Source organism: Ambystoma mexicanum, chromosome 2p (assembly GCF_040938575.1).
Source record: "Ambystoma mexicanum isolate Mex_15411 chromosome 2p, UKY_AmexF1_1, whole genome shotgun sequence".
NCBI classification, from domain to species: domain Eukaryota; kingdom Metazoa; phylum Chordata; class Amphibia; order Caudata; family Ambystomatidae; genus Ambystoma; species Ambystoma mexicanum.
In genome coordinates this window covers 189300445-189327518 of record NC_090923.1, presented here as the reverse complement: position 1 = coordinate 189327518, position 27074 = coordinate 189300445, and the positions used below count along the sequence as shown (strand labels likewise).

Genomic DNA, 27074 nt, shown 5'->3' with positions numbered 1-27074 from the left:
CCAGTCAGGCTTTCCTTAAAGCTCCCAGTCAGGCTTTCCTTAAAGCCCCAGCCAGGCTTCACACAGTTCTATTAAAACCTTGTTCTGAGGTGTGTCACTGGTTACCCTGATTTGTAGGCATCCCTCTGTCGGGTTCAGATTTGCCAGTTTCAACAGTTCAATCAGTTTCTCCAATGTCAAAGACTTTCGAGTGTACAAGGGGTTTTGCTCGACCCTCGTAGGACCACTGACACTTCACACAGCCTCTCCTACGGCCTCGCGATGCCGGTCCACTCTGCTTCTGAACCCTTAACTATAGTTTCTTTCAAGTTCAATTACACAAGTTCTTTGTTCAACAAGGTTGTCGCCTACAACCTTGGGACTAGCACGGTTCAGTTTACTATCTGTCTTCTCCGGCACAACAGCGATAAGTGCTTCTCCCCACTTTGGCTATCAGCACAGGAGGGCCCCATGTGCCATTGACACCTGTCACACCATGCCAGTTGGACTTACGATTTCCCTTTTGGAGGCTTTGTAGGTCTGAGTTGAAAAGGGCAAGGGCAATTCCCTCCACGTCGTCCCTCCACGGTCTCGCTGCCTTTCGCCTTTGTTTAAACTGCCGGTCCAGAATGGCTCTTTCCTCGTGCGTTCAGGCTTGCTCACAGTGTGCTCTCGTGCTCTGCCTTTTATCCCTTTGGGGATGGGTTAGGGCTGTCAGGTGTGCATAGGTATTGTCAATTGCCTGACTGTGCCTGACCCTGGTGTTGGGTCATGTCAGGTAAACGGCTCTGGTGTTAGTCCGTTGTCTTTCACAGTGTAAGAAAGTGTTTGTCGGAAAAGGTAGTGGGGGGGTAGAACTTTAGAAATTCCTATGAGGTAGGATGGGAAAAAGGTTTCATAGGGAAGGGGGTACTGCGTCTCACCCGTCGGCGTCCCACTTCTACTCCCAGAAGACCCCCCTTCCACGTCATCCTCCTGCACCGGTCCACCCCCAGGAACTGGATCCAATAGCGATGGCTGTGTCCTGGCCACCTGGATGACAGATCCCTGGGGACTAGTAAGTGAGACACCTTCAGGTTTCTCACAGTAGGAAGAGAAGAAATGATGTGCGAGCCTGAAGGAAGACAATCTCAGGTTGTAGACTTGGTGCCCGAAATCCTAACTCCACTGCAAAGAAGATTAGAGCAACCCACCAACTTGCCCAGAGAAATGGAACGCGCAGAAGCAAACCTGCTGGTAATGCAGAGATTGCAGAGAAACCAGTCATTGAAGACAGATACAAATCAATACACCAATCCACACCACCAGTAGTTTGCCAAACACCAGTGTGGGAAAGACATTCAGCACGACCAAGGCAACAGGTTCCAAGAAGACAATCCGAAGTGTGTACCAGACCTCCAGCAGCAAGACCTAGGACATGTATCCAGGAGGATAATATAAAAGGACCAAGGTGAGCAGTAAGGGCAACCTCGAAGCCAATAGGAGGCCAAGAAATCTTCACCAAGAGAGGCAGTTCAGTCCAAATAATCTGACTGAGAAACTGGAATTTGGAAAGAAGCGAGTGGAGTGGCCCAAAATGACAGCCTAAACGTAAAGGGTATGAAACCAACTAGATATTTGGTGCATTGACATATGGGGTTCACATTACTAACACTAAATAGGCAAATAAGTTATGAAGTTGAATACTGTGACATGTGGTTCAAAGTACCAGTTTAAAAGACATTTAAGTGAAACAAATAATTTATGCTGCATGCTGGTAGATTGAGTTCAAACTGCCGGTCCAAGTACAAGAGAAGTGTAGCATTTACATGATTTTGGATGCACTTTTAAATCTAAAGAAAGCAAAGCTAAGTTACTCATGCTGCCCTGATTGTAGAAGCATTTAAAGTGGCCAGCTCAAAACCAATACAAGTAAAACAAGTAATTTATATTGTATGTAAATCAAAATATAAACAAACTAAAACCAAGTCATTTATGTTGCATGCTGATAGGTGGCATTCAAGTTGCTTGCACAAGTACCAGAGAAGTGAGACACGTTGCCTAAGTTACATGGCTGTTAAAGTTCAAAGAAGCTAAAACAAGTTACTATGGTTCAGATGACTAGTTCAAGTACAAAACAAAAAGTGAAACATCGTAATTTTATAGTATATGTATAGTGAAATGCAAAGGAGCTGAATCAAATGACTCCATGTTGCTTAGTGAGGGGCTTGAGTACTAGGGAGCTGTGACCTTAACTTCCTGAGCTATCATACTCGCTGTAAAAGTGCCTCCTCGCTGGTCTTGCTGCTATAACATCCACATGCTGCAGAGGATTATTTTCTTCTTGAACCTGCCCAGGCTTGTGGCCTTTAGAGGACTCTGGGCTAAAGAGACTCATCTCATGTCCTTACTTGGAGAGACACAGCACTCCAAGTCTTGCCATGTATATATCCCTCCACTCACCCCAAACCCCTCCCGCCGACCCCCTCTCTCTGGCTTGCTCTTTGCCGCCTGGCAATGCCCAGCAATATATTTATTTAACCTAACACTACACATGTTCAAAGATGTATTTCGGAGGGGTCGCTGCTGAGCAGCAACTGTGATGGCCGCCTGACCGTTGGGTTCCTATCCCGGCAAAATTCTGTACCTCATAAATCCAGCATTCTGCCCGCTGTTTCACTGACTGTAGGTGGCAGTAGGCATATTCAGTGGGGGAAGTCCGGGCCGATTACTGGAGGTGTTGGTGGCTGCATTACAGAGATAATCTCCTCGAAACCTCCTGGCGGCGAAGTCTAAAATAATCTGTTTTGCAGAGGGCACCCTTTTGGTGGGAGGGGATTTTAATATGGTCCTAGACCGGGACCGAGATAGGAGGTCTGAACGGCCTTGTACAGATTGTTTGACACAAAGACGCCTAGCGACTTCTTAATGAGGAATAGGGGCTGCAGGATTCTCACTTGGCTAGGGGGAACCAAGACCCATTATTCACATACGTCTCTAGATCCCACTTGTCTTTCTCTAGAATCGATTATATTCTAATTGATAAAGCACTCTGTGCGGGGGATCACAGGAGCAGAGGTGGAAGTAACCCTGTGGTCTGACCACGACCTAGTTAAGGTCCATTTGGGGTTGCCGAAGGGAGTTCTTGGCCCAGGAAGATGGACCTGCAATGATCTCTTGTTGAAAGACAGAGTTGTTCCAGTCCATCCATGCCTCGATTAAGGAGTTTTTTTTAATTAATGACGACAGGCAGGTGGAGACAGAAGGGGTCTTGGAGGCCTTTAAGGCCACAATTAGGGGCGTCCTCATAGGGCTGGGGGCGGCGAGAAAGCGTGAGAGAGGCAGAGAGGAGAGGATGCTCAGGGACAAAATTGACGCCTTGAGACTAAGGGGAAAACTTAGGACTCAGATGTGTCGGGGCAAGTGGGCTGAGCTTCAGCAACTAAAGGCAAAACTCGCCTCCCTGTTAGTTGGGCAAACAGAGGAGGCTTTCCTTCCTTAAGCAAAGGTACATGGAGAGGGGTAAGAAAGCGGACAAGATCCTGGCATGGAGGCTTTGTGAACAAAAACAATAAAAGGGTGGATTCGCTGACTCTTCCAGATGGGACTAGTTGCAGGGACGATCCAGGGATTGCGGAGCTGTTCCGTCAATATTACGTGCGCCTTTATCATTCAGAATATGATGGGGACGGAGCCGACATTGGGAGGTTTCTGAACTCCATTCCACCTCCCCGTCTCCCCCCTGAGAGGTCTGACCCTCTGGAGAGTCCAATAACACCACAAGAAGTGACTGATACAATCAACTCAATAAAGTCGGGTACATCTCCGGGGGATGACAGGTTTACGGTTTCCTTTTACAAGTCCTTTCATCTTGTCCTTGCACCCTTCCTAGCTAGGCTCTAATGTCGTTTTAGAGTCGGGCCGACTCCCTCAGTCAATGCTTTCAGCTCGCATTGTGGTTATCCCGAAGGAAGGAAAGGATTCGAGACAGTGTCAATCTTATCGTCCCAGCTCCCTTCTCAATACGGACATGAAGGTGTTATAATAGGTTAGCCTCACTTCTCCCCTCGCTGGTCCACAGTGATCAGGTGGGCTTTATTCCAGGGAGGCGGGGGGGGGGGGGGGGGGGGGACAACATTAGAAAATCTCTGGACCCAATGTACGAAGTAGCTGTTAAGGGCGAGGAGGCCTATCTGTTGTCTTTGGACTCAGAGAAGGCTTTTGACCGGGTTGAGTGGGCTTACATGGGTAGGGTCCTGCAGAAGATGGGGCTGAGGGCTAGGTTTCGTAGTTGGATTTCAGCACTATACAATGGCCAGAGTGGCAGTTAATGAGACGGTCTCGGCTGTATTCTCACTCTCCAAGGGGACCCTTCAGGGATGTCCAATTTCGCCCCTTCTTTATGCTCTTGTGATGGAGCCGTTGACGATAGCCATAAGGGAACACCAAGGGATCACGGGTGTCCGCTGTGGGGAGCTAGAGTTCAAGCTCTCCCTGTTTGCGGACAACGTCTTCGTGTATTTGACCAACCTTCAGTCCTCGCTTCCGAGCCTCGTGGACTTGATCCGAGAGTTCGGCCGCTTCTCGGGGCAGAAAATTAACCCAGGGAAATCATGTTTGATGCTGATGGGTATAGCCGAGGTGGAAGTCGAGGGGAGGGAGTCGTGGTGGGGGCTTCAGATTTGAGCGTAGGACCACATCCTATTTGAGCGTGCTATTCCCAAGAGACTTATCCCTTCTTTTCGACGTAAACTATCCTAGCTAGAATAAAGTCAGATTTACTTCGTTGGGCCCCCTTGACCCTTTCATGGTTTGGTCGTATGGTCAGTTAAGATGAATGTTTTGCCCAGGCATCTCTGTTTTCTTCCCTCCCGATTGCCATACCGAGGTCCTTTTTCAGATCCCTTCACTTCGTGGTCCAGAACTTTATATGGAAGGGGAAAAAAGCAACGGTCAACCATGGGACCTTGACGCTCCCGAAAACGTTTAGGGCTTTGGTTTATCTGACTCCAGGCTTTGCCACAAAGCAGCCCAGCTAAGAGTGATGCTTGAGCACTCAAGAGATGACCTGAGAACCTATTGGTCATACATCGAAGATATGCAAGTTCATCCCAAGAAGGTGAGAGATTTCCTCTGGTCTACTAAATCCCTCCCATATAGAGTTAGGAATCATCCGACGCTGTCTGTGTTGTGGGAGGTATGGAGTGACAACAGGGAAAACGCGGCTCTTTCATCCTGGCTTCCCCTTCGTCATCCTTGTGGGGCCCCTCAATCGATCTGGGCAAAATAGATATACGTGGGACGTAGGCATGGTCGGATGCGGGCCTTGAACGAGCGGCGCAGTTCTTTCAACAGGGTGAATTCATTAAATATCCCAGAGTGGTGGAGGCTATGGTTCATACGAGTGAAGGGGATTTTGATGGATAGCCAATTGGGGGAGCGGCTGGCCCGGTCCCTTACGCCACTTGAGAAAATTATTGTTGAATCCTCATCGAGGAGAGGGTCCCTGTCAAGATTTTATAGGGTCCTAATTACAGCAGAGGTAGCGTGTAGACAGAGGTTTAAGAATCAGTGTGAGACTAGGTTGGGGATGGTGGTGCAGGAAGGTACTTGGGAAGCGATCTTTAAATCCCTTTTCACGGGCCGCTTATACACGGCAGCGATGGAGCACAACTTTAAAATGTTTCACGCATGGCACTTTGCACCTGAGAGACTCGCCAAAATGTTTCCTGGGGTGTCCCCAGCCTGTCCGAGGAAGTGTGGTCAACAGGGGTCTTGGTTCCATTTATGGTGGGAATGCCCGGGTGTTCAGGAATATTGGTCAGACCTCTGGGGTTGGATTCATGAGATTATGGGCGTTTCCCTGTCTGTACACCCCCTTGTGTTCCTCTTTGGAATCTCAACATCTGACAAGGACTCAGTGCCCTTGCCTGGGGTAGTTCAGGCAATGCTCAGGGCAGGGAGATTGGCCTTAGCCCAAAAGTGGAAAAGTGGTTTGGTGCCGGTGAAAGCAGACTGGATGGCTAAGCTTTGGACTATATATACATATGAGAAACTCTTTGCTTTGACACACAACACCATGAACTCGTTCCTCCAAGACTGGATGATGGTGCTGCTCCATGAGAGCTGCAAAGCAATGAGGTTATGTGCCTTCAAAGAATAATTTGACCCTCAAGGGGTGTGTGCCTTCCGGTGTCCGTTAGTCCTTTTTCTCTTTTAACTCGAGCCTGACATGTCAGCCAATCGCAAAATGTTCGACCCTTGATTGATTTGACTCTTATTCTACACTATTCTGTATGATGCGGTTGTTACTGTGCGGGGGGTCAGGGAGGGGTTGTCTTTTGGTGATGTTCTCTGAGGTTACTGTTGGTCTATGGTTTGTGGATCTGAAACATGTTTTTGGAAAATGTTCAATAAAACTTAAGTGGAAAAAAAAAATTGGATACAGTGTGAATTGATGTTGGCTGCAGCAGGGACTCTCAAATCTATTAGGGCTGAAATGGGCAGGGTTAAACGACAGCTGGTGCAGCTGAAAACAAATATTGCTTGATAAAGGACAGAGCGTTACTGGTTGTGACTAAGGGGAATACGTTGAGGTTTCAAGAACTTGCAGAAAAGGAAGTTAGCAGATGGGGAGGCGGCGAGACCTGGAAGATCATTGGCCCGAGCGGTTAGAACGGAGAGAGATGCACAGGCTGGTCCATCTGGAGAGGTGGGGGTCACCAACAAGGGTATAAATAGGGTGTTCAAACACTACTATGCTGCGCTGAATGCCAATGCGGATGCATGCTCTGACACTACCTTAGAGGACTATTTATCTGATATTGTTCTCCCATAGCTTCTCTAGTAGGCCAGATTAGCCCCTAGACAATCCAAAAATGGGGTTGAATTATACAAGGATTTCTGGCTGACGCTGTGCCTTGATTGCTTCAGGTGTGGGAGGAGTCACTTTCGGTTTGGGGGAGCTTCCGCCCTCCCTTCGGGAAGCCTTTATTCCTGTTCTATTAAAGCCCAATAATACCCTGGCTGACGTTGCTTCATATAGGCCATTGTCCTTGATGAATGTGGAAGCACACCAGGGCGGTCGCAGCCTTCCTGGATGCTGAGAAAGGTTTTTATTCAGTGTTGTGGATGTATTTAAGGTTCTGCTGCACTATCAGTTTGGGCATTATTTCATAAACGATGTACAGTTGCTCTATTCTGGGCCTTTTGCCAGGGTCTGCACCAACAATATTATGTCTCGTGTGTTTCAGTTAGGCATAGGTACACGGCAGGGATGTCCGCTATCCCCCTTGCTCTTTGCTCTCACCATTGAGCCCCTGGTGTAACTCTTTAGAACACTTCACATTCATAGGGTTATCCGCATATCAGGCCCTCCGAAAGTCACCTCATTGTATGCGGGTGATACTCTCCTTTATGTCTGGGATACAGAGGTCAACCTGGTCCCCATAATGGACACAGACCATGAGTTCACCATGTATTCTGGATATACAATCAACAGATTCAAGTCGGAGCTATTCCCACTCACAGACGCTACGACTGCTCCATTGGATTTAATGGGTTTCAAATGGGTTCCTTCACGATTTAAATATCTGGGTGTAGTGGTCTCCAGGTTGTAGAAATCCCTGTACTTTGATAATCGTGCAGGATGTCGGCAGGCACTCAGGGCTAAATTAAAGGTATGGTTCAGGCTTCCTTTTTCGTTGTACGGTAGACTCTCTTTGCTCAAAATGATTGTGCTTCTCAAAAGTACTCTATTATTTTCGTTATGTTCCCATATGGCCGGGTAGGGAGTTCTTTACAAGATTAAGGTCACTTGCACTACAGATTATTTGGGTGGGTGGAGCAGCTAAGTTGAGACACATGCGCAATAATGTCTGGCTGTGCCAGATTTCGAACTTTACTGTTTAGTGGCACAGGTGCACTTTTCTGGGTATTGGTACTAATCTATGAGTAAGGTGGTTCATTTATCCCTGGAACAATATGGGGCAGCTCCTACAAACATACAATCAGTGATTTGTTGTGATTGTTAAGTAGATGCCTGCTTATTTGACCAGGTACACACTACAATGATTGCATGGGCTAGAACATTTCACAGATTGGCACTCACCACTTCTTGCAGTAGGCAGGCTGTTCTATGGAACTACCCAGGGCCTCCTCTGACATATAATGTAGAAATATGTAGGGCCTGGGGTATAAAAGAATAATTTACAATTGCGGAACTGTCTGTGAATTACTTTTGGTCCAAATTGGGCAATGGCTTTTTAAAACTATATCACTATTACCTCATCAGGGCAGCCACCCGACGGTTGTGCCCATCCTTTCTGGCGGAACCCTAGAAACATGAATGTATTATGGCAATCACTGATGAAGGAGAGAACAGACGCATGGTTGATTGATAGTTTATTTATATAGCGCCTATACACAATGTGTTTCAAAGCGCTTCAAGGAGGGAGGGAACATAGGAAAATACAGTTACATTCAGTTAAAGTCCTTGAAACAATACAGAATGTGAAAAATAACTATCATACTTGGCCTGTCGACATTTCTGATAGTGCAAGTGCATAGGAACAAGTAAGGTAAGAGGTAATGGAAAAGAGGGAGAAACAAAGCAAGCAGTAATATTACTATGTCTGGCGACAATTGATGTAGTGCAGGAGGTATACAAGAGGAGAGTTGGGAGGGGGGGCACGGTGTGATATGAGGGGGCAAAGGAGAAGAACAAGGCACGCTACTGACCAAATTTGTTAGTGACAAATTTAAAAAGCAGGGGTGGGGGGGAGGGAGAAAAACAAGGGGGGAGGAGGGGAGACAGACGAACAAGTTACTTTCTTACCTGGTAATGTTCTTTCGATGGGATGGTCCGACGACGTATTCCGTATATATGACAGGTAATGTCCACAGCTGTGCCGCTTCGGAAAATCTTTGGCGTCTGCGTCCTGCGTCGATGACGTCGATGCGCCGTCCCAGAGGACCTCCTCCGCCGGCCGACGTCACCCGATGTGATAAGTAGGACGCACAACGCCCATAGCCTCAGTTATAGTTTTTTCCCAGAACGTGTGCCACCAGTTTTCTGCCAGTCAGACACACGAGGCCTTGCGGAATGCAAGCTGCAATCGCAAAAGAAATTCTGCAGCGGGGAAGGCAGGGAGGGAGCGATATGGAATACGTCATCGGACCATCCCATCGAAAGAATGTTACCAGGTAAGAAAGTAACTTGTTCTTCGAGGGGATTGGGTCCTCCGACGTATTCCATATCTATGACAGACTCCCAAAGCAGTACCAAGCAAGAGATGGGAAATAATTTAGAATACAAATTTAGAATACAAATTTAGCATGCCCAATCAAATTGCGGAATAGAGAACTGCCTTGCCAAAGGCCGGATCTTGCCCCCTGATGGAATCGAGGGAATAGTGACATACAAAAGTATGTACTGAAGCCCAGGTGGCTGCATCACAGATGTGACGAATAGGAACTCCCTTCTGCAGACGCAGCCACTCCTCTGGTAGAATGGGCCCACAAGCCAGCTGGAGGGTCCTTACCCGCCAAGCGGTACCACTCGGAGATAGCTAAAATAATCCAACGAGACAAAGTCTGTTTCGTCACAGCTTGTCCCAAGCGCTTTCCAATGAAAACCAATGCTCAACCAATGAAAAGTTGATCGTCCACTCTGACCCGGGACATGCGCGAGATATAAAAGCTCAACGCTCTCCTAGGATCAAGCCTATGGAGCCGCTCCTCTTCCTTACCAGGATGTGGAGGAGGATAGAACGCTGGAAGAACAACCTTCTGGCTCAAATGAAATTCCGAAACCACCTTCGGAAGAAAAGAAGGACGAACTCTAAGGACAACCCTGTCCTTATGAAATACAGTGAAGGGTGGCTTAACTGAAAGTGCCTGTAACTCACTCACTCTTCGAGCGGAAGTAACCGCAACTAAAAACACAGTTTTCAGAGTTAACAGTCTCAAAGGGCAAGAATGTAAAGGCTCAAACGGAGCACCCATAAGAAACTTAAGAACAAGGTTCAAATCCCAACCTGGCACCAAAAAAGGTGACGGAGGGAACACATTAGTGAGCCCTTTCAAAAACTGCGAAATTAAAGGAATCTTAAAATAGGAACACTCTTCAGACGAGCGCTTAAATACGGACAGCGCCGCCAGGTAACCTTTAATGGTCCCCACTTGCAAGCCCCTGTGGGCCAAAGAAATCAAAAAAGACAAAACCATGGGAATGTCGCATTCAAAAGGATCCACATTCTGAACTCTGCACCAGTCGCAGAACTTTCTCCAATGGCAACGGTACAGCGACTTATTTGCCGGCCGCCTGGCCGAGAGCAACACCTCCAACACGTCTTCAGGGAGGTCCCAATCCTTATACCTCAACCTTTCAGAAGCCAAGCGTGAAGATTGAGGGATCTGACCTCTGGATGGAGAACCTGACCCCCATCCCGTGAGAGCAGATCGTCTCGGTAGGGAAGACGACGTGGAGGGCAGATGGGCAAGTCGAGAAGGTCCGGGTACCACGTCCTCCGGGCCCACGCCGGAGCAATGAGGATCAGCCGGGAACCGAACCTCTGTAACCTCCGCAACACTTGCAGGATGACGGGGACTGGAGGAAACGCGTACAGCAGTGGGAATGACCACTCCACCACGAACGCGTCTCCTAAGGCTCCTTTTGAAGGAAATTCCCGCGAGCAAAACCTTTCGCACTTCCGGTTGACACTGGAGGCGAAGAGATCCACTTGAGGGGTCCCCCAAAGGGCAAAGATCTCAAGGAGAATCTCCTGAGCCAGCTCCCACTCGTGAGGGATCGTGCTCTGCCTGCTCAGAGCATCCGCCGTCTCGTTGTCGTCTCCGGCCAGATGAACTGCCGAGATCAAAACTTCCTGATGGATGGCCCAGAACTCGAGCTGCATCGCCTCCCTGCACAGCGGAAGTGACCCTGTCCCCCCTCCCCCTTTTTGTTGAGGTAGTGCATGGCCACCGTGTTGTCCGTCAGAATCAGGACACTCTTCCCGCGCACAGTCGGCAGAAAAGCCTTCAGGGCTAGCCTGATGGCCCTCAGCTCCAACAGGTTGATATGGATTCTGGACTCCGACGGAGACCAACGACCGTTGACTGTCAGCTCGTTGGCATGAGCTCCCCATCCCGTGAGGGATGCATCCGTCACGATCGTCACCTCCGGCCAGGGCAGCCAAAATGGGGCACCCTTCATCAGATTGCCCTCGACGGGCCACCACAGAAGGTCCCGGGCTACCGAGGGCGGCACCTGAACCGGGTCCGACAGCCTGCCGGAGGACTGAGACCACTGGAGCTTGAGCGCCCACTGCAAAGATCTCATCCGCAAACGAGCCTCTAGCACCAGAAGAATGCAGGATGCCATGAGGCCGAACAGTCTCAAGAACTCGGACGCTGGGAGAGTCTGGCCAAACTGGAACTTGTGCACCATCTGCTGAATGTGAAGAGCCCTCACCTGAGGAGGAAAACCCTGCCCCAGGGACGTGTCGAGCACTGCTCTGATGTACTGGAGCTGCTGCGTTGGTGTCAAATGGGACTTCTTTAAATTGAGGGAGAAGCCCAGCCTGTGAAGGGAGTGGCAGGTGACGGACAGATGATCCAGGACTTGCTCGGGAGAGCTCCCCCTGATCAGCCAATCGTCCAGGTAGGGGTAGACGTGAATCCCCCCTTTCCTGAGATGCGCTGCCACCACCACCATGAGCTTGGTGAAAACCCTCGGGCGGAGGTCAATCCGAATGGCAGGACCCGAAACTGAAAGTGCGAGTCGCCAACCGCGAACCTCAGGTACTTCTTGTGCTTGGGATGGATCGGCACATGGAAGTAAGCATCCTTGAGGTCGAGAGACACCAACCAGTCCTGAAATTGAAGGGCCTGGAGGACATGAGAAAGAGTCACCATCTTGAACTTGTCCTTCCTGAGGAGTTTGTTCAAACCGCGCAAGTCCATGATGGGTCTCAATCCCCCGTCTTTCTTTGAAATAAAAAAATAAGGGGAATACCATCCCTTGTTCCTCTCCGCTACAGGCACCAGTTCTATGGCGCCTTTCTCCAGCAGGGCTTGAATTTCTTGCGCAAGGAGCGGATCCGGACTCTTCAAAGAGAGGTTCCCTGGTGGATTGTTGTGAGGCCTCTGCCGAAAAGGAAGACAGTAGCCGTGGGTTATGATCTCCAGAACTCACACATCTGAAGTAATGGCTTCCCACTCTACAAGATGCTGCGCCAGCCTTCCCCTAACCGGCGAACCATGGGACCTGGCCTCATGACTGAGTGGTAGCGGCTGCGGCGTTGCCTGAGGGCAAAGAGGCAACTGCCCGAGCGGCCTTGGCACCTCGAGTACCTTTGTTTCCACCTCTGGCACTCTTATGATGGCCTCCTTGACTGCTAGCTCCTCTCGCTTTACTGAAGGACGAGTAATATCGAAAGGAACCTCCCCTCCATTTCTGTCCCCTAGGACGAAAAGGCAGAGGTTGTCGAACTGCAGCGCCCAACGACTTCGCTGCAGCTTTGGAGGTCTGCAACCTCTCAGCCTTGCTGCCAAAAAGGTGTTCACCGTCAAAGGGCATGTTGAGGAGCGGGGACTGCACATCAGGAGCGAACCCAGACTTCCTCAACCACGCAAACCTGCACTTTACGGTGCTCGCCGCCATGGACCGGCTGACACAATCCGCCAAGTCGAAACCCGACTGAACGGCCTCACACATGGCATCCTTGCCATCCTGAACCATAGCAAGGAAACCATCCCGTTCGTCCCCTTCGGGAATATGATCAGCCGCTAATGCAACACAGTTCCACAGAGTGTGCGTGAAACGAGACAAGGCACATATGGAGTTGGCCGCCTGAAGCGCCATACCACCAGAAGAAAACACTTTCTTCGCCCAGCCGTCAAAACGTTTGTCGTCCCTATCCGGAGGGATGGTAGGATACGACGCCTGCTTTCCCGGGGCCGTAGCCGCCTGCACCACCAAACTTTCTGGGGTGGGGTGCCTAGACAAGTAGCAGGGGTCGCTACTGGCTGGACAGTATTTTTGCGACAAAGACTTGCCCACTGCCGGGAGACTCTCCGGAGCAGTCCAAGCCGCCACCACCCTTCTCTGCAAAGCCATATGAAAATCAAAACCGGGTCAGTGGGTGGACCGATATCAAGGATGTCGGTGAGATCATCCTGAACGAACTCCCCTGGGGGAGCCGACCAACCCAAGTACTCGGTAACCCGAGACATAAGGCGCCGATATGACGAATCGGCATGAGTGCCAGGCTCCGGCCGACAAAACTCCACCACCGGAGAGGTGTCCAATCCACTGGCATCATGCAGGGACTGCCTCAGGTCATCAAACTGACTATGGCCCGAGATAAGTTCATCCGGAACCGTAACCAGAACCAGACCGCCATCAGAGCCTTCATCACCCTCTGAAATGTACTCCAGGCGGGGAGAGGAAGACCTCTGCGGACCAAAGCAGTGCCGGACCTTAGCCATAGCCTTTCTAGGGGCAAACCCCACGCGACGGGGCCCTTCCGACACCACCGCCCCGAAAGGCGTCGAGGGTGCCGGCGTCGACAGAAAAGGCGTCGAGGGCGCCGACCGAGTCGGCGCCGGCGTCGACAGAAAAGGCGTCGACGTCGAGCGAATCGGCGTCGACGTCAGCTGCAACGCCTCCAGCATCGGCGGCGTCGACACAGTCCTCGAAGCCGGAGCTCCGAGCGTGTATCTCGACAGCCTGGGCGCCGATGTCTTCTTCGAAGACGGCACAGGATCACGTGGTCTCGAGCGCGTTGCGGACCGGGTCCTGGAACGGGCATGGCGAGAACGACTACCCTTGTCCAAGCGGGACCTCTCCCGCGAGCAGTGCCCACCACCCGAGCCCGATGGCGTACGGGCGGTGTCTCTCGACCGGTGCCGACCAACCCCACTCGGAGGCGCAGACGGACCGGTGCTCTGTGATTCCAGAATCGCTAGCATCTGCTTCCCGAAGGAAGCCCATTCCTCCGGTGTCCCATGCATGGAGGGATAAGCGACCTGCCGACGGGCGGAGTCCTCGGAAGAGGACGGGGAAGGCGACCTATGCCAGCGCTTCCTGGAATGCCTAGAAGAGGCGGAGGAGTGGCGAGACCAACTCCTGGAAGGAGATCCACCGGACTTCCGACGACAACGCGGAGAGTCACCCCTCGAGTCATCGGTGAAAAGCCCTGCAGACCTCGACTTCCGGGGCAGTTAGACACCCGGTAGACACCCGACCTACCGACAGTTTCTTCTTGCGTTCTCGCAAGGCCTTTGCAGTGAGCGACTGGCAGTCGACACAGTTGTCCGTATCGTGGGCCTCCCCGAGGCACCAGAGGCAGGCGTCGTGCGAGTCTGTTACCGACATCTTGGACCCACACTCCCCGCAGTTCTTGAAGCCTGGACGCGGGGTCGAAAATGAAAAAGACATCGCCACAAACAAACCGAACAGGTTCAACGAACCGAGAAAGAAAACAGTAACTCCAACGAGTCGAGGCGTACTGAGATTCACGAAGCGAACACGTTTGCGGAAAAAACGGAACTGAGGCTATGGGCGTTGTGCGTCCTACTTATCTCATCGGGTGACGTCGGCCGTCGGAGGAGGTCCTCAGGGACGGCGCATCGACATCATCGACGCAGGACCCAGACGCCAAAGATTTTCTGAAGCAGCACAGCTGTGGACATTACCGGTCATAGATATGGAATACGTCGGAGGACCCACTCCCCTCGTAAAGCTGCTATCAAAAGTCAGGTAACAGATGATAGGAGTAAGTGCTAGGAGGAGAAAGGCTGAGAGGAGGGAGAAAATAGGTAGGAAGGGGAGTAGGAAGGTGGTAGAAAGAGGAGGGAATTAAAAGCTGATGGATCACAGGGAAACACACGGGGCATGAGCGGGGAGTGGGGGAAAGACAAGAGACCACACAGGGCATGAGCGGGGCATGGGGGGAGACAAGAGACCGCACGGGGCGTGAGCGGGGGTGGGCGGAAGACAGGAGACCACAAGGGGCATGTGCGGGGGGTAGGGGGAGACAAGAGACCACACGGGGCATGAGCGGGGAGTGGGGGAAAGACAAGAGACCACACAGGGCATGAGCGGGGCATGGGGGGAGACAAGAGACCACACGGGGCGGGGGTGGGGGGAGACAAGAGACCACATGGGGCATGAGCGGGGGTGGGGGGAGACAAGAGACCACACGGGGCATGAGCAGGGGGTGGGGGGGAGACAAGAGACCACACGGGGCATGAGCAGGGGGTAGGGGGTGGACAAGAGACCACACGGGGCATGAGCGGGGGTGGGGGGAGACAGGAGACAACATGGGGCATGAGCGGGGGTGACCAAACTACTGCCTGGTACAGGCTGGGCAGGGTTGTAAGAACAGGGCTTGCCAGAAATGGGAGCGAGATCTTGGCATTGAATTTACGGACATGCAATGTGGGCGGTATTGCCCATTGACTAAAGAAGGGTCTATGAACCCTGGTTACGTTACCGGCTGATACTGTTCAAAATACTTAATCAACTATATTACTCCCCAGCCAAAGGTTCTCACCTGATGTGACTGGTGCGTGTGCGAAGAGAGATTTTGTTCCGGTTAACTCATACCACATGTTCTAGGACTGTCCATCTGTCAGTTTATATTGGAGAAAGGTGGTTGAAATTCTGAATGACATTGTTAAGATTCCTCCCATTTTTGTCTCCATTAAAGTACTTGCTGGGTTATATAGGCAAAGTGTCAATAGTTACAAGACTATTCTTTAATCTTGCCTGCATGGTTTCTAAAAAGTGTATCCTTCGGCCCCAACTTATGAGGATTGGCTCAAGGACTTGGCCTACACCAGCGAGAGAGAAGAGGCCTTCATTGCTATGGTCACCCGGCCTGCCCATTTTAGGACATTTGGGCTCCATTCCGCACATACCTAGCTCGTGAAGAGAGTCAAGATACTTGGTACTAGGGAGTTTCAGGGTTGGTTATTGCATTTGGGATTCATTCCCTGGGGCGATTTGTACATTGCTGCAGATAAGGCCCAATGTACTGATCTCACTTATGCCATGTTACTACTTTTATGTACTTCTAATTGTTGATGTCATGCTGTCTGTCTTTCTTGTTGCTGAAAATAAACTAAAAAAAGAAAAATGATGCATTTCATAGTGAGTGCCCGTCCATCTCCATTCGTAAGGTTGTTTACCTATGGCTGGAACCCTATATTCGCCATAGTTTGTGTGATCCATTTGGTGGTGGCTTAATCTGGGGAATTTAGCCAAAGATTTGTCTCCAAGAAGCAGGTGATGCCCATCGCGTAAAATCTTCTTAGGAACTGATTCAGTTTGTAATGTGGGATAACGTTCCGGCGAGTGGTATATTACCACTATAGATAGAATTGCACAGTTTTTATTGCAAACATGCAATGGGCCTACACACAAGGCACTACCGAAGAATGTTCAGTTGTTTCATTAAATTGAATTACTTCGTTGTAATTGATTTTGATTTTAATGCAGTTAATTCATCGGAAAGTAATTAGCTTGCGTATGGGGTAATGAGTACCTGCCGAAAATCCGGAAACTAGGCAACCAGCGTAAATGGAAGGAGAGTCATCATTACACAGTTAGCACATGTTGTGGAACAAAACTGGCTTGCATCCTTCCACCAACTGCAGGATATCTACGTGCTGACAGAGAGGGAGCAATACACGTCCATGCATCTGCAGCACGCAACGTTCTGGGAGGGGCGACAGACTAGATATGGGACTGAGGCTAACATTGAGGAGATCAAAGAAAAAGGGATCACGCGTTTGTATCAGATGCCAAATAACTTCACTTCCAAGCCAGTGTTGAAACTGAGGGCGGCCTGGGAATGGAACCAGGGTCCCATAGGGGAGGAAGACTGGACGGAAGCCTCAGTGTCCCCAAAGGAAGCGAGTGACACAATAGGATTGTGCCCGATACAATATAAGGTGTTACACAGAATCTATTATAGCTGAGACCGGCTACACCAGATGGGCTGGGCAGCAGACTCTCTATGTTTGCAGAGTAGGAGGTAGGTGGGATCCTTTCATCATTCGATTCGGGAGTGCCCCATAGTAAAATCCTTCTGGGACAAAGTGAGAAGTAAAATGACCAGGCTGGTGGGATGGGCAATCCCCGATTGCCCTAAATTGTTCCTATTGAATGAGCGGGGAGACACAGGCTTCAGCGCAAGGGATACATCGCTACTTCGGACTGCTCTGACACAGGGGGAAAAAAAGAGGCTGGCAAAAGAATGGGGCACCCCGGACACTCCTTGCTTCCAGCAATGGCTGGAAGACATGGACTACTGTGCAGAACTAGAATAAAATAGTGCATGGGGACAGAGGGTGCCCACAAAAGTTTCAAAAGATTTGGGCAACATGGTTGGAGATAGGAAAGGCTTTCGCAGAGGAGGGGCGGGAAGGTGCGATGGAGGAGGGGGGGAAGGAATAGGCGGAATGGGGATGTCTAGTTGGGAGAGGGAGAGTGGAGAAGGGGAGGGAGAGTGGAGAAGGGGAGGGAGAGTGGAAGGTCAGAAGGGAGGTGAGAGATGGGGATGGAGGTGACACCGGAGGATGAGTCGGGAGAAATGCTCAACCTGTGGTTGTAATGTTCTGTTCATGTTTTTGTCGATGAACATGGTTTATTAAAAACAAATAGTTGCATATTTGGGGGTACGGGGAATCAGGGTGAGATGGGAAGGGTAGGGTGAGAGTGGGTAGGGGGTTATCAGTGGCATCCCATCTCATACATAAAAAAAAGAAGAAATAAAAAGAATCAAGTAACTGCATTGAAGTGAATTTAAACAAAGTAATTCACTTCGATGAAACAACGTTGAACGCCAAGAATGTCAGGAGATCATACACTATTGGCTCGGTTCCTCCACGCGCCCTTAAAAGAAACCTTATCATCAAGAATCATCACTTATGGGGTGGACAAACACTAACACAGGGCCAAGAAAGATCACTGCTTAACAAGATCATGCAGGCAACATGGAAAACTCAAATCAAACTCATAAAAAATCGGCAGATGAGTAGCAACCAAACGATTCCTCACAAGTCACCATGCTTAAAGAACACGTACTTACCATGCAACATGTCGGGCATTGCGTTTTATAGGATAAAAACTTGCGTATGCAAAGAGAGCAATCTGTGAGGGAAGAGAAAAGAAAAACACATGGTGTAAGCAGACAACTGGCAAGAAGTTGAAAGAGAAGAATTTCTTTGAAATGCAGATGGCATGTTCCTTTCCAGGGCACAGAACAGCCACTGTGACTTAGAGGATGGTCGTATTTTCAGAAGAGGAAACATTAACTGCAATATGTCTGGGCCATGGACTGTAGTGGTAACATTGTTTGACAGGAGCATTTGCTCTCCTGGATTCTGACCCATTTCATTTAGTTGATCATGATAATACAGTGTATTTTTGCATTCATGTTAAAAGTCAGAATATATGTCATTTAACTTGGTTTACATCATATAGCAAGCCTGAGTTTCTTGCTGCATGCATGTCTGAACACACTATCATTTGAAAATCAAATAGAAACGTCCTCCCAATGCCCTCCATCTCTACTATGTCTGGATTAATGTATTATTCTAAGCCAAGTCCTAGTCAGTTTGGGTGCAGAAAACATGTCAAACTAAAGGTCAGATATTATAAGTAAATTCAATGCGAAGTAGCGACTAGACATAATGAAGAGGTAACTTCAAAGAACCTAAAAAGGGCATTACAAGGTGCATAGTTCTTCCTCAATAATTTACTATATCAGGAGGAGTATAGGTGTATTCAATGAAACAGTAAAAACCATGGGCCCGATTGAGTGTTTGGTTGTAAAAGAAAAGTGGCAGTAATGGAATTAGCACCCTTTTAGCACTCTGCTGAATTACGAGTTCCTAAATTGTGGGGATACTTCCTCTGGGCTAATTCCTTCTAATGAATTAGTGCCGGAGGAATCACCTCCAGCAGAATTAACCCCAAAAAAGCAAACAGAATTTTGTGACAAGTTGCTCAAGGAGCCTCACGTAATATGCTCATAAGTTTTATTATAAAAATATGCATGCAAGGCAATTGGGGTTTCCAGCATAGGGGTGGTCCTTGCGCCCTTTTCTCAATATCCAAGCAAGTTTCTACTTCTCTACCCAAGGCCTCCTGTTCTGCCACAATGGTTCCACAAAATGGGTTAACCCTACCATCTAGGTCTCTCCTTCACCCTATGACAGGGGTCTGCAGCCTATGGCTCTCCAGATGTTTTGGACTATAATTCCCATCAGCTATAACCAGTATAGTCAATAGTTAAGGGTCATGGGAGTCAGTCCAAAATAACAGGCGGGGTGCAGGTTGCAGATCCCTGCCCTAGGACCGAGCCTTATCGAGACTTTCTATGGACATAATGGGGTAGTCCTTTTGGTCTGTCACCTTTCGCCCTGATGCCTGTGGGTTATGGCGCATTAGAAACAAATACATAAAATAAAAAATACAATTTCTTCCTATGGCTCTCTCTTCAGCTTGTGCACACCCGCTCATCTCCTTCTCTGTATCAACATTGCAGGGTAAGGAATTGAGCAGGTGAGAATGGAAAGTTACAGCCATTTGTGCGAAGGAAGATGAAGATTCTGTTAATCTCTCAGGCAGGAGCCTTCTAAAAGGATTGAGACATGTCCTCAAGACAATGGCGACATCCCTGTCAACAAATAGCTTAAACTGGACGTGAGAGGGGAGCTTCCTCTGTGGGATGTTTTTACCCATGCATCCAAGCCCTACCATAAAACTGTGCAGTATTGGCATGGAAAACATCATGATGGCCAGAACTCCCCAGAGAGTGCACAGGGAAAACATGAAGAATAGGCTGCCACCCATTTTTGCCTATGTTGTGAGCACAGGAGGGCACTGCCTAAAACCACCATTGGGCTACACCCACAGTAGCCTGAAACCATTGGGAATGGCAATGCTGATTGCCAAAAAGCAACTCAGAACTGTGGGGAATTCATTTTCTTAATCCCAAAAATGGTTGCATTACCAGTACTCACCACTATCAGAAAGCCGGCGTTTTAAAACCACCAGCCTTTTGTGTAAAACTGAACAAATGAAACAAAACCAGACCAAGGAAAGACTTGCTAAGAGGTGGATACAATGTAAAACTATATTCTGAAATGACTTGAAGGAAGTAATTATTTAATGTATAGGTAAAAATTGTCAGTTTGATTTGAATGTAGAAAACTGGGAACAAAAAGTGACATTTAGCTGAAACCTGGCTTAATGAAACTGAATTCTGCCCGACAACTACCCCCGACAGGAGTTGAAACTGGATCAACAGCCACTCTTCCCAGGCCTAGCTGCATCCTGCTGCCCCTTGCCAAAAGAACCTGTAGCACCCTCTGATTAGATTAGGGGTGGAGCACCTGGGAACTGGAAGGGACAGAACAATGCAACTTCATTGACTCAGGCAAATGTTATATTGGGGGTGTCGTAAAATAGCTTCCTCTTGGGAGAAACTGGGGGCAGCTGTGCCTCTGTGAACAAGCTGGCTTGGGGGAAGTGGATAAACCAGTTATTCCACCCTGTGATGTGGGAAGCCACACCCCTTTTTGACCAGAGCATAATTTTAAAAAGATAGATAACTCATAGTGCAGACTTGTCAGAATTATATAAGTAATATTATTTTTGTGATTTTTCTGTGAACATTTTAAGAGGCGTTAGGACCCTGTGGTGTATTCTGGGGGGTTGCTAGCGGAAAATAGGGTCTCACTCCAAATGTATGCATGTTAAAAATCTGACACTTTATCATCTGTAACCCATATCCCTGGTGCACATTTGTGTAAAATCTGGAAAGGTTTAGAGGTCGTTATCTGGATGAAAAGGGGAGAATTCTGTCATCAGTGGACACAACATCGTACAAAGACAGGGATCGGATGGTTTGGTGCTACAGAAAATATATGTTAACTGGACCTATAATATTAGAAAAATGGTACATAGATAAATATGTATTTGGGTCAGAAATAGATGTGTGTGCAATCTGACAAGGGGAGGTTCCTCTGACCATAAAACCTACAGCATCACTCTGACTCACATTTCCTTCCCCCAATCAAGGGAGAGAGGAGGATTGGCCAATGATAAGTGAGAGGGGCAGGTTTAGTTATGACCAACGCACACACCCACTTTCCAAAAGACATAAAAAGAGACTGCTGGGACAGGTAGAGACATTCAATTCCATTTGCTGCGGAGCATGCTGAACGACGACTTCACATCCAGAGATCGAGACTTCAAATCCATCAATCTCCAGAACCTGTAGCAGAAATTAACTCCAGAATTTGTAGCAGAGAGGCCTGAATCCACCAGCTGAATCCTCTTCAGCAGGCCTCAAAACTAACCAAACTATTCAACAGCCGGGCGAGCAGTTTGAAGTTTTGCCGAGAATTTTTGCAAGAACCTGTAGCAGTACCCAGAAAGCAGTGTTACATCCAGAATCCAGAGAGGCTAGACAAGCAGAGCAGAGCTGACCCAGATCGCTGTGAGCAGAACCGGTGCCTGATTGACCCGCCGAGCAGACAGAACTGCAGCCGGACGTGTTGACCAGATCCGTGACGAGGCCTAGTTCAAATTTATATTGTGAGTACCTAGCAGAACTGTGCAGAACCAATCTCTGAGTTAAAATAATCTAATCCAAACTATTTTAACCTAAGTAGAACTGCCTCCTAGAAATCGTGTCATCTGTCATTTTTAAAGCTGCACAACTGTCACCTGTCAATTCTGCAGCTGCAAGCTGTCACCTGTCATTTTGAGTTTACTTTAAATCCGAAAAACTACCTTTATTTAATCGTCCGTATCTCTGGAACCATTTGGGCTAGGAACTTTCCTCTGAAAGCTTAGAATCTAAGCTTTCCAACAAGCCTAGAACCGACTTCCTACTCCTTATACTTTTACCGCAATCGTGAATCACACACTCGTGAAATTTACCGCGATTTGCGATTTTGGCTCAATTTCTCCACTTGTCAAAATAGCAGCTCCATTCTTTCTTTTGTTAAAATCCGTTTGCAACTTGGTAATAACTCAGAGCATTGCTAAAGTGAGCCTGAACTAATACCAACACGCATCTCCCACTCACCCTGAATCTCTAGAGGGAACTAAAATCAGTTGGCACATTTTCCCATCCATTGCCATCACATTTAAAAGCATTTTGGGCTTGCTGGGGGGGAACTGAATTTCGTACTGCATTTGCTTGCATTCCTGAGAACTGTGTGCTCCTCTTTCCATCTCCTTCCATTTCTTACATTGCATAGGGGAGATGGGTGTATTGCCAGAGAAAAAGTGATTATCTTATTTTTTGCTAAAATCATATCAAGTATTTCTGTACTGCATTTTATTCCTCATTGCTTTTCCCTTGAAACCATAAAAGTATTTTTGGTACTTTATCCATCCTATACTAACTCCTCATTGATTGTAAAGAAGTGTGCTAGTGCCAGATTACCCATTGTTGATCAACATCATATGTCTAAGTGTACTATCAGATACTAATTTATTATAAAAGTGTGATATATATATTGTTTATTTTTTCAAATAAACCTTTTTAATTTGCAAAACAAACCTACTTCTTGGCTCAGTGGGATCAGGGGAATTCTAAGAGGGGGTGTTATACAAGGGTTGTCATCCAGAGTACTGAACTGGATATAAAAATACATCAATAAGGGTTTTCCTCAGCATCCCAGACTAGGCATTGACTTAGCTGTAGTGTTGATTGAATATCGCTTACCTCTTACGGACTGATGTTGCGTTTCTTTTCTGAAAGATGGTTTGCTAATTTCGTTTTTGTGTTGGGGTCGTAACTATAAAGATGGCGGTCTGGTTGGTTGGACAGGTTTTTGCATTATTGTTCTGGTAGCGTGAACATGTAACTCTGTATGTTACTTAGTGTATTTATACGCATGCGCGAGCAGCGTTTGGGCTCGCGCATGCGGGTTAAAACGAAGGACCGAAAGACGGCATTCGCCGCTGGGACCCCAAAATGAGCAGACGTGTCCGTGTCTTATTCCACCAGGTCCGTGTACGATGTGAGGGGTGGCCTGGGGCAATCTCATATGCCAACATTGACGATGAGGAAAGTTCAGCGCGAGTGTGAGCGAAATCCTCAATGGGTTCATCAACGTCGGATGAGGCGTTCCGACATTCTCCGCAGCACCGAATCCTACGCAGCAAGTTGGCCGCCATCTTGGCACATTATACACGACGGTTGCAGACCGACAGGGTGCTTGTGCGCCATTCGTTCATCATAAAAGAACAATTCTTGGAACTTTCATGGCTATCGGACCTCCGATGGCTGCGATTCATGGATTTTGAATGAGGTTTGGAGACCTCAGCCAACATAATTCCTACAACTAAGAGGACATAAGCTGCATGGGCTAATCCTGCCAAGGAGAGGTACCCCAAGTGACAGTATTGCATTCAAATGGTCTGGGGACAGCAGAGGTCATTCCACTTCACTCCTGCAGCTGGGAAGACAACAGCATCAAAGGCCAATCCTGCTTGTGGGAAGAACACCAACAGAAGGGGCTAAGCTGGCACGTGGAGGAACCAAGTGAATGCGGAGTACAACATCTCAAGAAGGGGACAGACTTGCGGCCTCAATCACTAAAGTGGGGTGCTTGTGTGGTCTGTAAGCATGGGAGAACAGGATGGTGCTGCCGTCGCTCCAGCGCAAGTGCCACGCAGACAACAAGGTACTTTGGCGCCCTTGCCAGAGTTTGGCCTTTTGGGGCCCCCTTTTAAGCTTGTAAGCAAATGGTTGTTATGGGTTAAGAAGCTAGAAATGTTCTTTAGAGCCACCGGTGAGACAGAGGATAATGCGAAAGTGGCAACGATGCTGTATTCAGCAGGATCGGAGGTGCACCGGATCTTTGACTCATTGAACTTGCAGGCAACCCCCTATGCGGCTGTCAAGTTGGCCCTACAAAATCATTTCCCACCTCTGGCAAACATGGATTATGACAAGTTTGTCATGTGTGCAGAGAAACAGCTGGGAGAGGAGTCACTGGACCAGTTCTGTGGGAGGTTAAGACATTTGGCCAGCAAATGCAGGTGGGAGAATGAGGAAGGCATGGTACGTAAGGGTGCAGCTCGGGAAAGCTGAGAAGACATATCTTCCGTGAGCCCGGCCTAACGCTAGCGCAGATTCTGGCCATTGGACGTGCATATGAACTAGCGGAGAGCAGGGGTGCTCGGATGGACGCAGCTGTCCACCCGGGGAAGAGTGAAGAAGCTTTTGCTATTGGACGGTCAACTCCTACGAAGCCACGGTGGGGCCAGAAAAGGCCTGATGGTCCTCCAGACTCCAGAGTCAGCACTCATGCCAATACTGTGGATATGACCTACCTCATGTGGGCGAGTGCCCGGCAAAGACAAGAGTATGTGGCAGGTGTAGCGCACCCGGACATTAGGCAAGGGTGTGCAGGGCTGCAACTCCGGTGGCCACGTCCAGGGGACCAGCAAGAATTGGCAGTGGTAACCGCAGAAAATTAAAGAATGTGGCGGCAATTGAACATGGCATACAGGAGCTGGACATAGCAGAGGAAGAGGAGGATGAAGAGGAAGTGTTTTTCATTTCCAACGTAGCCACAAGGCAAAGAAACGGAGGCAACCTACCTGCATGGTCAACATATGAGACACCCCAACGCCTGTATTGATTGACACAGGTGCATCTGTCAGTGTTCTGGCGGCAGAGCATTATGAGGCCCTTCCAGGCCCCCCAGGGCTCGAGGTCACAAAAGCAAGGATCTACACCTTTGTGGGGGGTTGGGGGGAGGAACACACCTTTACCCATGCAAGGAGTTTTTGGCGCCTGTCACCCACGGACAGAACACGATAAAGGCCAGATTTTGTGTCACAGATGTGAGCCCTCATTCTTTACTGAGCTGTGCGGCTTCAGAGGCGCTACACATTGTCCATTTTACCATGTCAGTGTACCAAACAGACGTTGATCACCTCCTGGAACGATATGCAAACATCTTCCGTGGGGTGGGTAAACTGAAGGGAGACCTGATCAGGCTCCACATAGACACGTCACTGAGGCCAACGCCACTGAAGCATAGGAGAATACTGTTTCACCTTAGAGCGCAGGTCGAGAAAGAATTACAGTCATTGGTTGATATGAACATCATCGAAAGGGTAGAAGGCCCCACCCCATGGGTGTCCCTGATTGTGGTGGCACCGAAACCTAAACAGCCCGGAGCCATATGCATGTTTGTCGACATGCGACTGCCCAATGCAGCGATTAAAAGGGAAAGACACCTTACACTGACATTGGACGATATCATAGGTGAGCTACAAGGGGCTAGAGTGTTCTCCAAGTTGGACCTCCGTTCTGGGTATCATCAGTTGGAGTTACACCCAGAATCCCGTTACATTACGACTTTCACCACCCACGAAGCATTATACCAGTTTAAAAGGTTAAGCTTTGGTGTATCGTCAGAAGTTTCTAAAAATGTCATTTGCGGTATCCTGGCCGGACTAAAAGAGGTCATCAACCTAAGCGATGGCATCCTGGTTTTTGCCTCTGCAGAAGCTGACCATATGAAAAGTCTTGAAGACACTGGACAGAAGCAAAGGCCTAGGTCTCACGCGACACAAGGAAAAGTGTGAGGGTTTTCAAGGACCACATTGAATTCTTTGGGTTCATCTTCCACGCAGGGGGCATATCCCCGGACCCGGAGAAAGTGCGAGAGATACAAGAAGCAGCAGCCCAAGAGACACCTTCCGAAGTCAGAAGCTTCTTAGGTATGGTGAACTACTGTGGCCGATTCATTCAGGACCTGGCATCTCTGTCCAAGCCATTGAGGGAACTTACCAAGAACGATGTGGCGTGGGCATGGACCACGAGAGAGCAGACAGGAATTTACAGACATTAAGACGGCGCTAACGGGCAGGGAAACAATGGTGTACTTTAATCCAGAGAGGGAGTCCGAGATTGTGGTGGACACTAGTCCGGTAGGGCTGGGCACAGTTCTTCTACAAGCAGATGCCCAAGGACAAATGCGCCCCATCGCATATGCCAGCAAGGCTTTATCAGATACAGAAAGGAGGTATTTGCAGATTGAAAGGGAGGCTCTGGCGATACTGTTTGGGTGTAAACACTTCAGACTATACATCTTGGGGAAAGCGGTGGTAGTTATCACAGACCACAAAGCACTAATACCTATCATGGTAGGCGGATCCTCAAAACCACCCCCACGAATTGAGCGGTGGATGTTGTCCCTGTTTGAATATGGGGTAAAACTGCAATACCGGCCAGGCACCAACAACCCTGCGGATTACTTGTCTTGCCACCCAGGGCTGGCTTGTCTTGCCACCCAGGGCTGGCCGTACGCAAGAAATCGTAGAGGTGTTTGATTGCATAGAAATGGTTCGAAATGTCGTGGAAGCCGCCATGCCCGTGGCATTGTCACTTCAAGAGATAATAGCAGCTTCCGAAAGTGATGAGGTATTTCAGATCATTCGGGCAGCCATGGACAGCCGGGAGTGGAAGGACGTGTTAGCTAACACCAGACGAGAGGCGGGGGCGCAACAAGACTTGCAGGCAATGTGGAAGGCCCGTAACAAACTCTCTATGTCTGAGGAGGGACTAATATTGAGAGGACAGCAAATTGTCATTCCTGGTTCCCTGGTAGCGAAGGTGTTGGAACTAGCACACAAAGGGCATCAAAGTGCAGCGAAAATTAAAGCACGCCTGAGAGCCAAGGTATGGTTTACTGACCTAGAGAGGCATGTGGATGAATTTGTGCGCATATGCATTCCATGCCAAGCTGCCAGCCCAGTTGAGAGGGGACTCACAATACAATCCATGGAAAGAAGCGAACAGCAATGGGGAACCGTGCACGCGGACTTTGGGTCCACTGGAAGGGGGATGTACTTTCTAGCAGTGGTGGATCAGTGGTCCAGATACCCAGAAATGGAGTTAGTGGAGTCGACGGCGTGCGACCATACTATATTGGCGCTGGAGAAAAGGTTTGCCACACACAGGTTCCCATACGAACTCTGCTCGGACAATGGCCCACCTTTCTAGGGGCAACAGTTTGCCAAATACTTGGAGGACCGCGGCATCAGACATCGAAGAGTG

General features: G+C 48.9%; 1 protein-coding gene across 3 annotated transcripts in view; it reads right to left on the bottom strand.

The window, feature by feature from the left end:
- Positions 1-27074, bottom strand: part of RAD18 (RAD18 E3 ubiquitin protein ligase) — a 1168890-nt gene that overhangs the window by 1070111 nt on the left and 71705 nt on the right. For all 3 annotated transcript variants that reach the window (XM_069643474.1, XM_069643473.1, XM_069643475.1), the window contains one exon: positions 18060-18121. In XM_069643474.1, coding sequence (XP_069499575.1) covers positions 18060-18121 — 62 coding nt within the window. The remainder of the gene's footprint in view (positions 1-18059; positions 18122-27074) is intronic.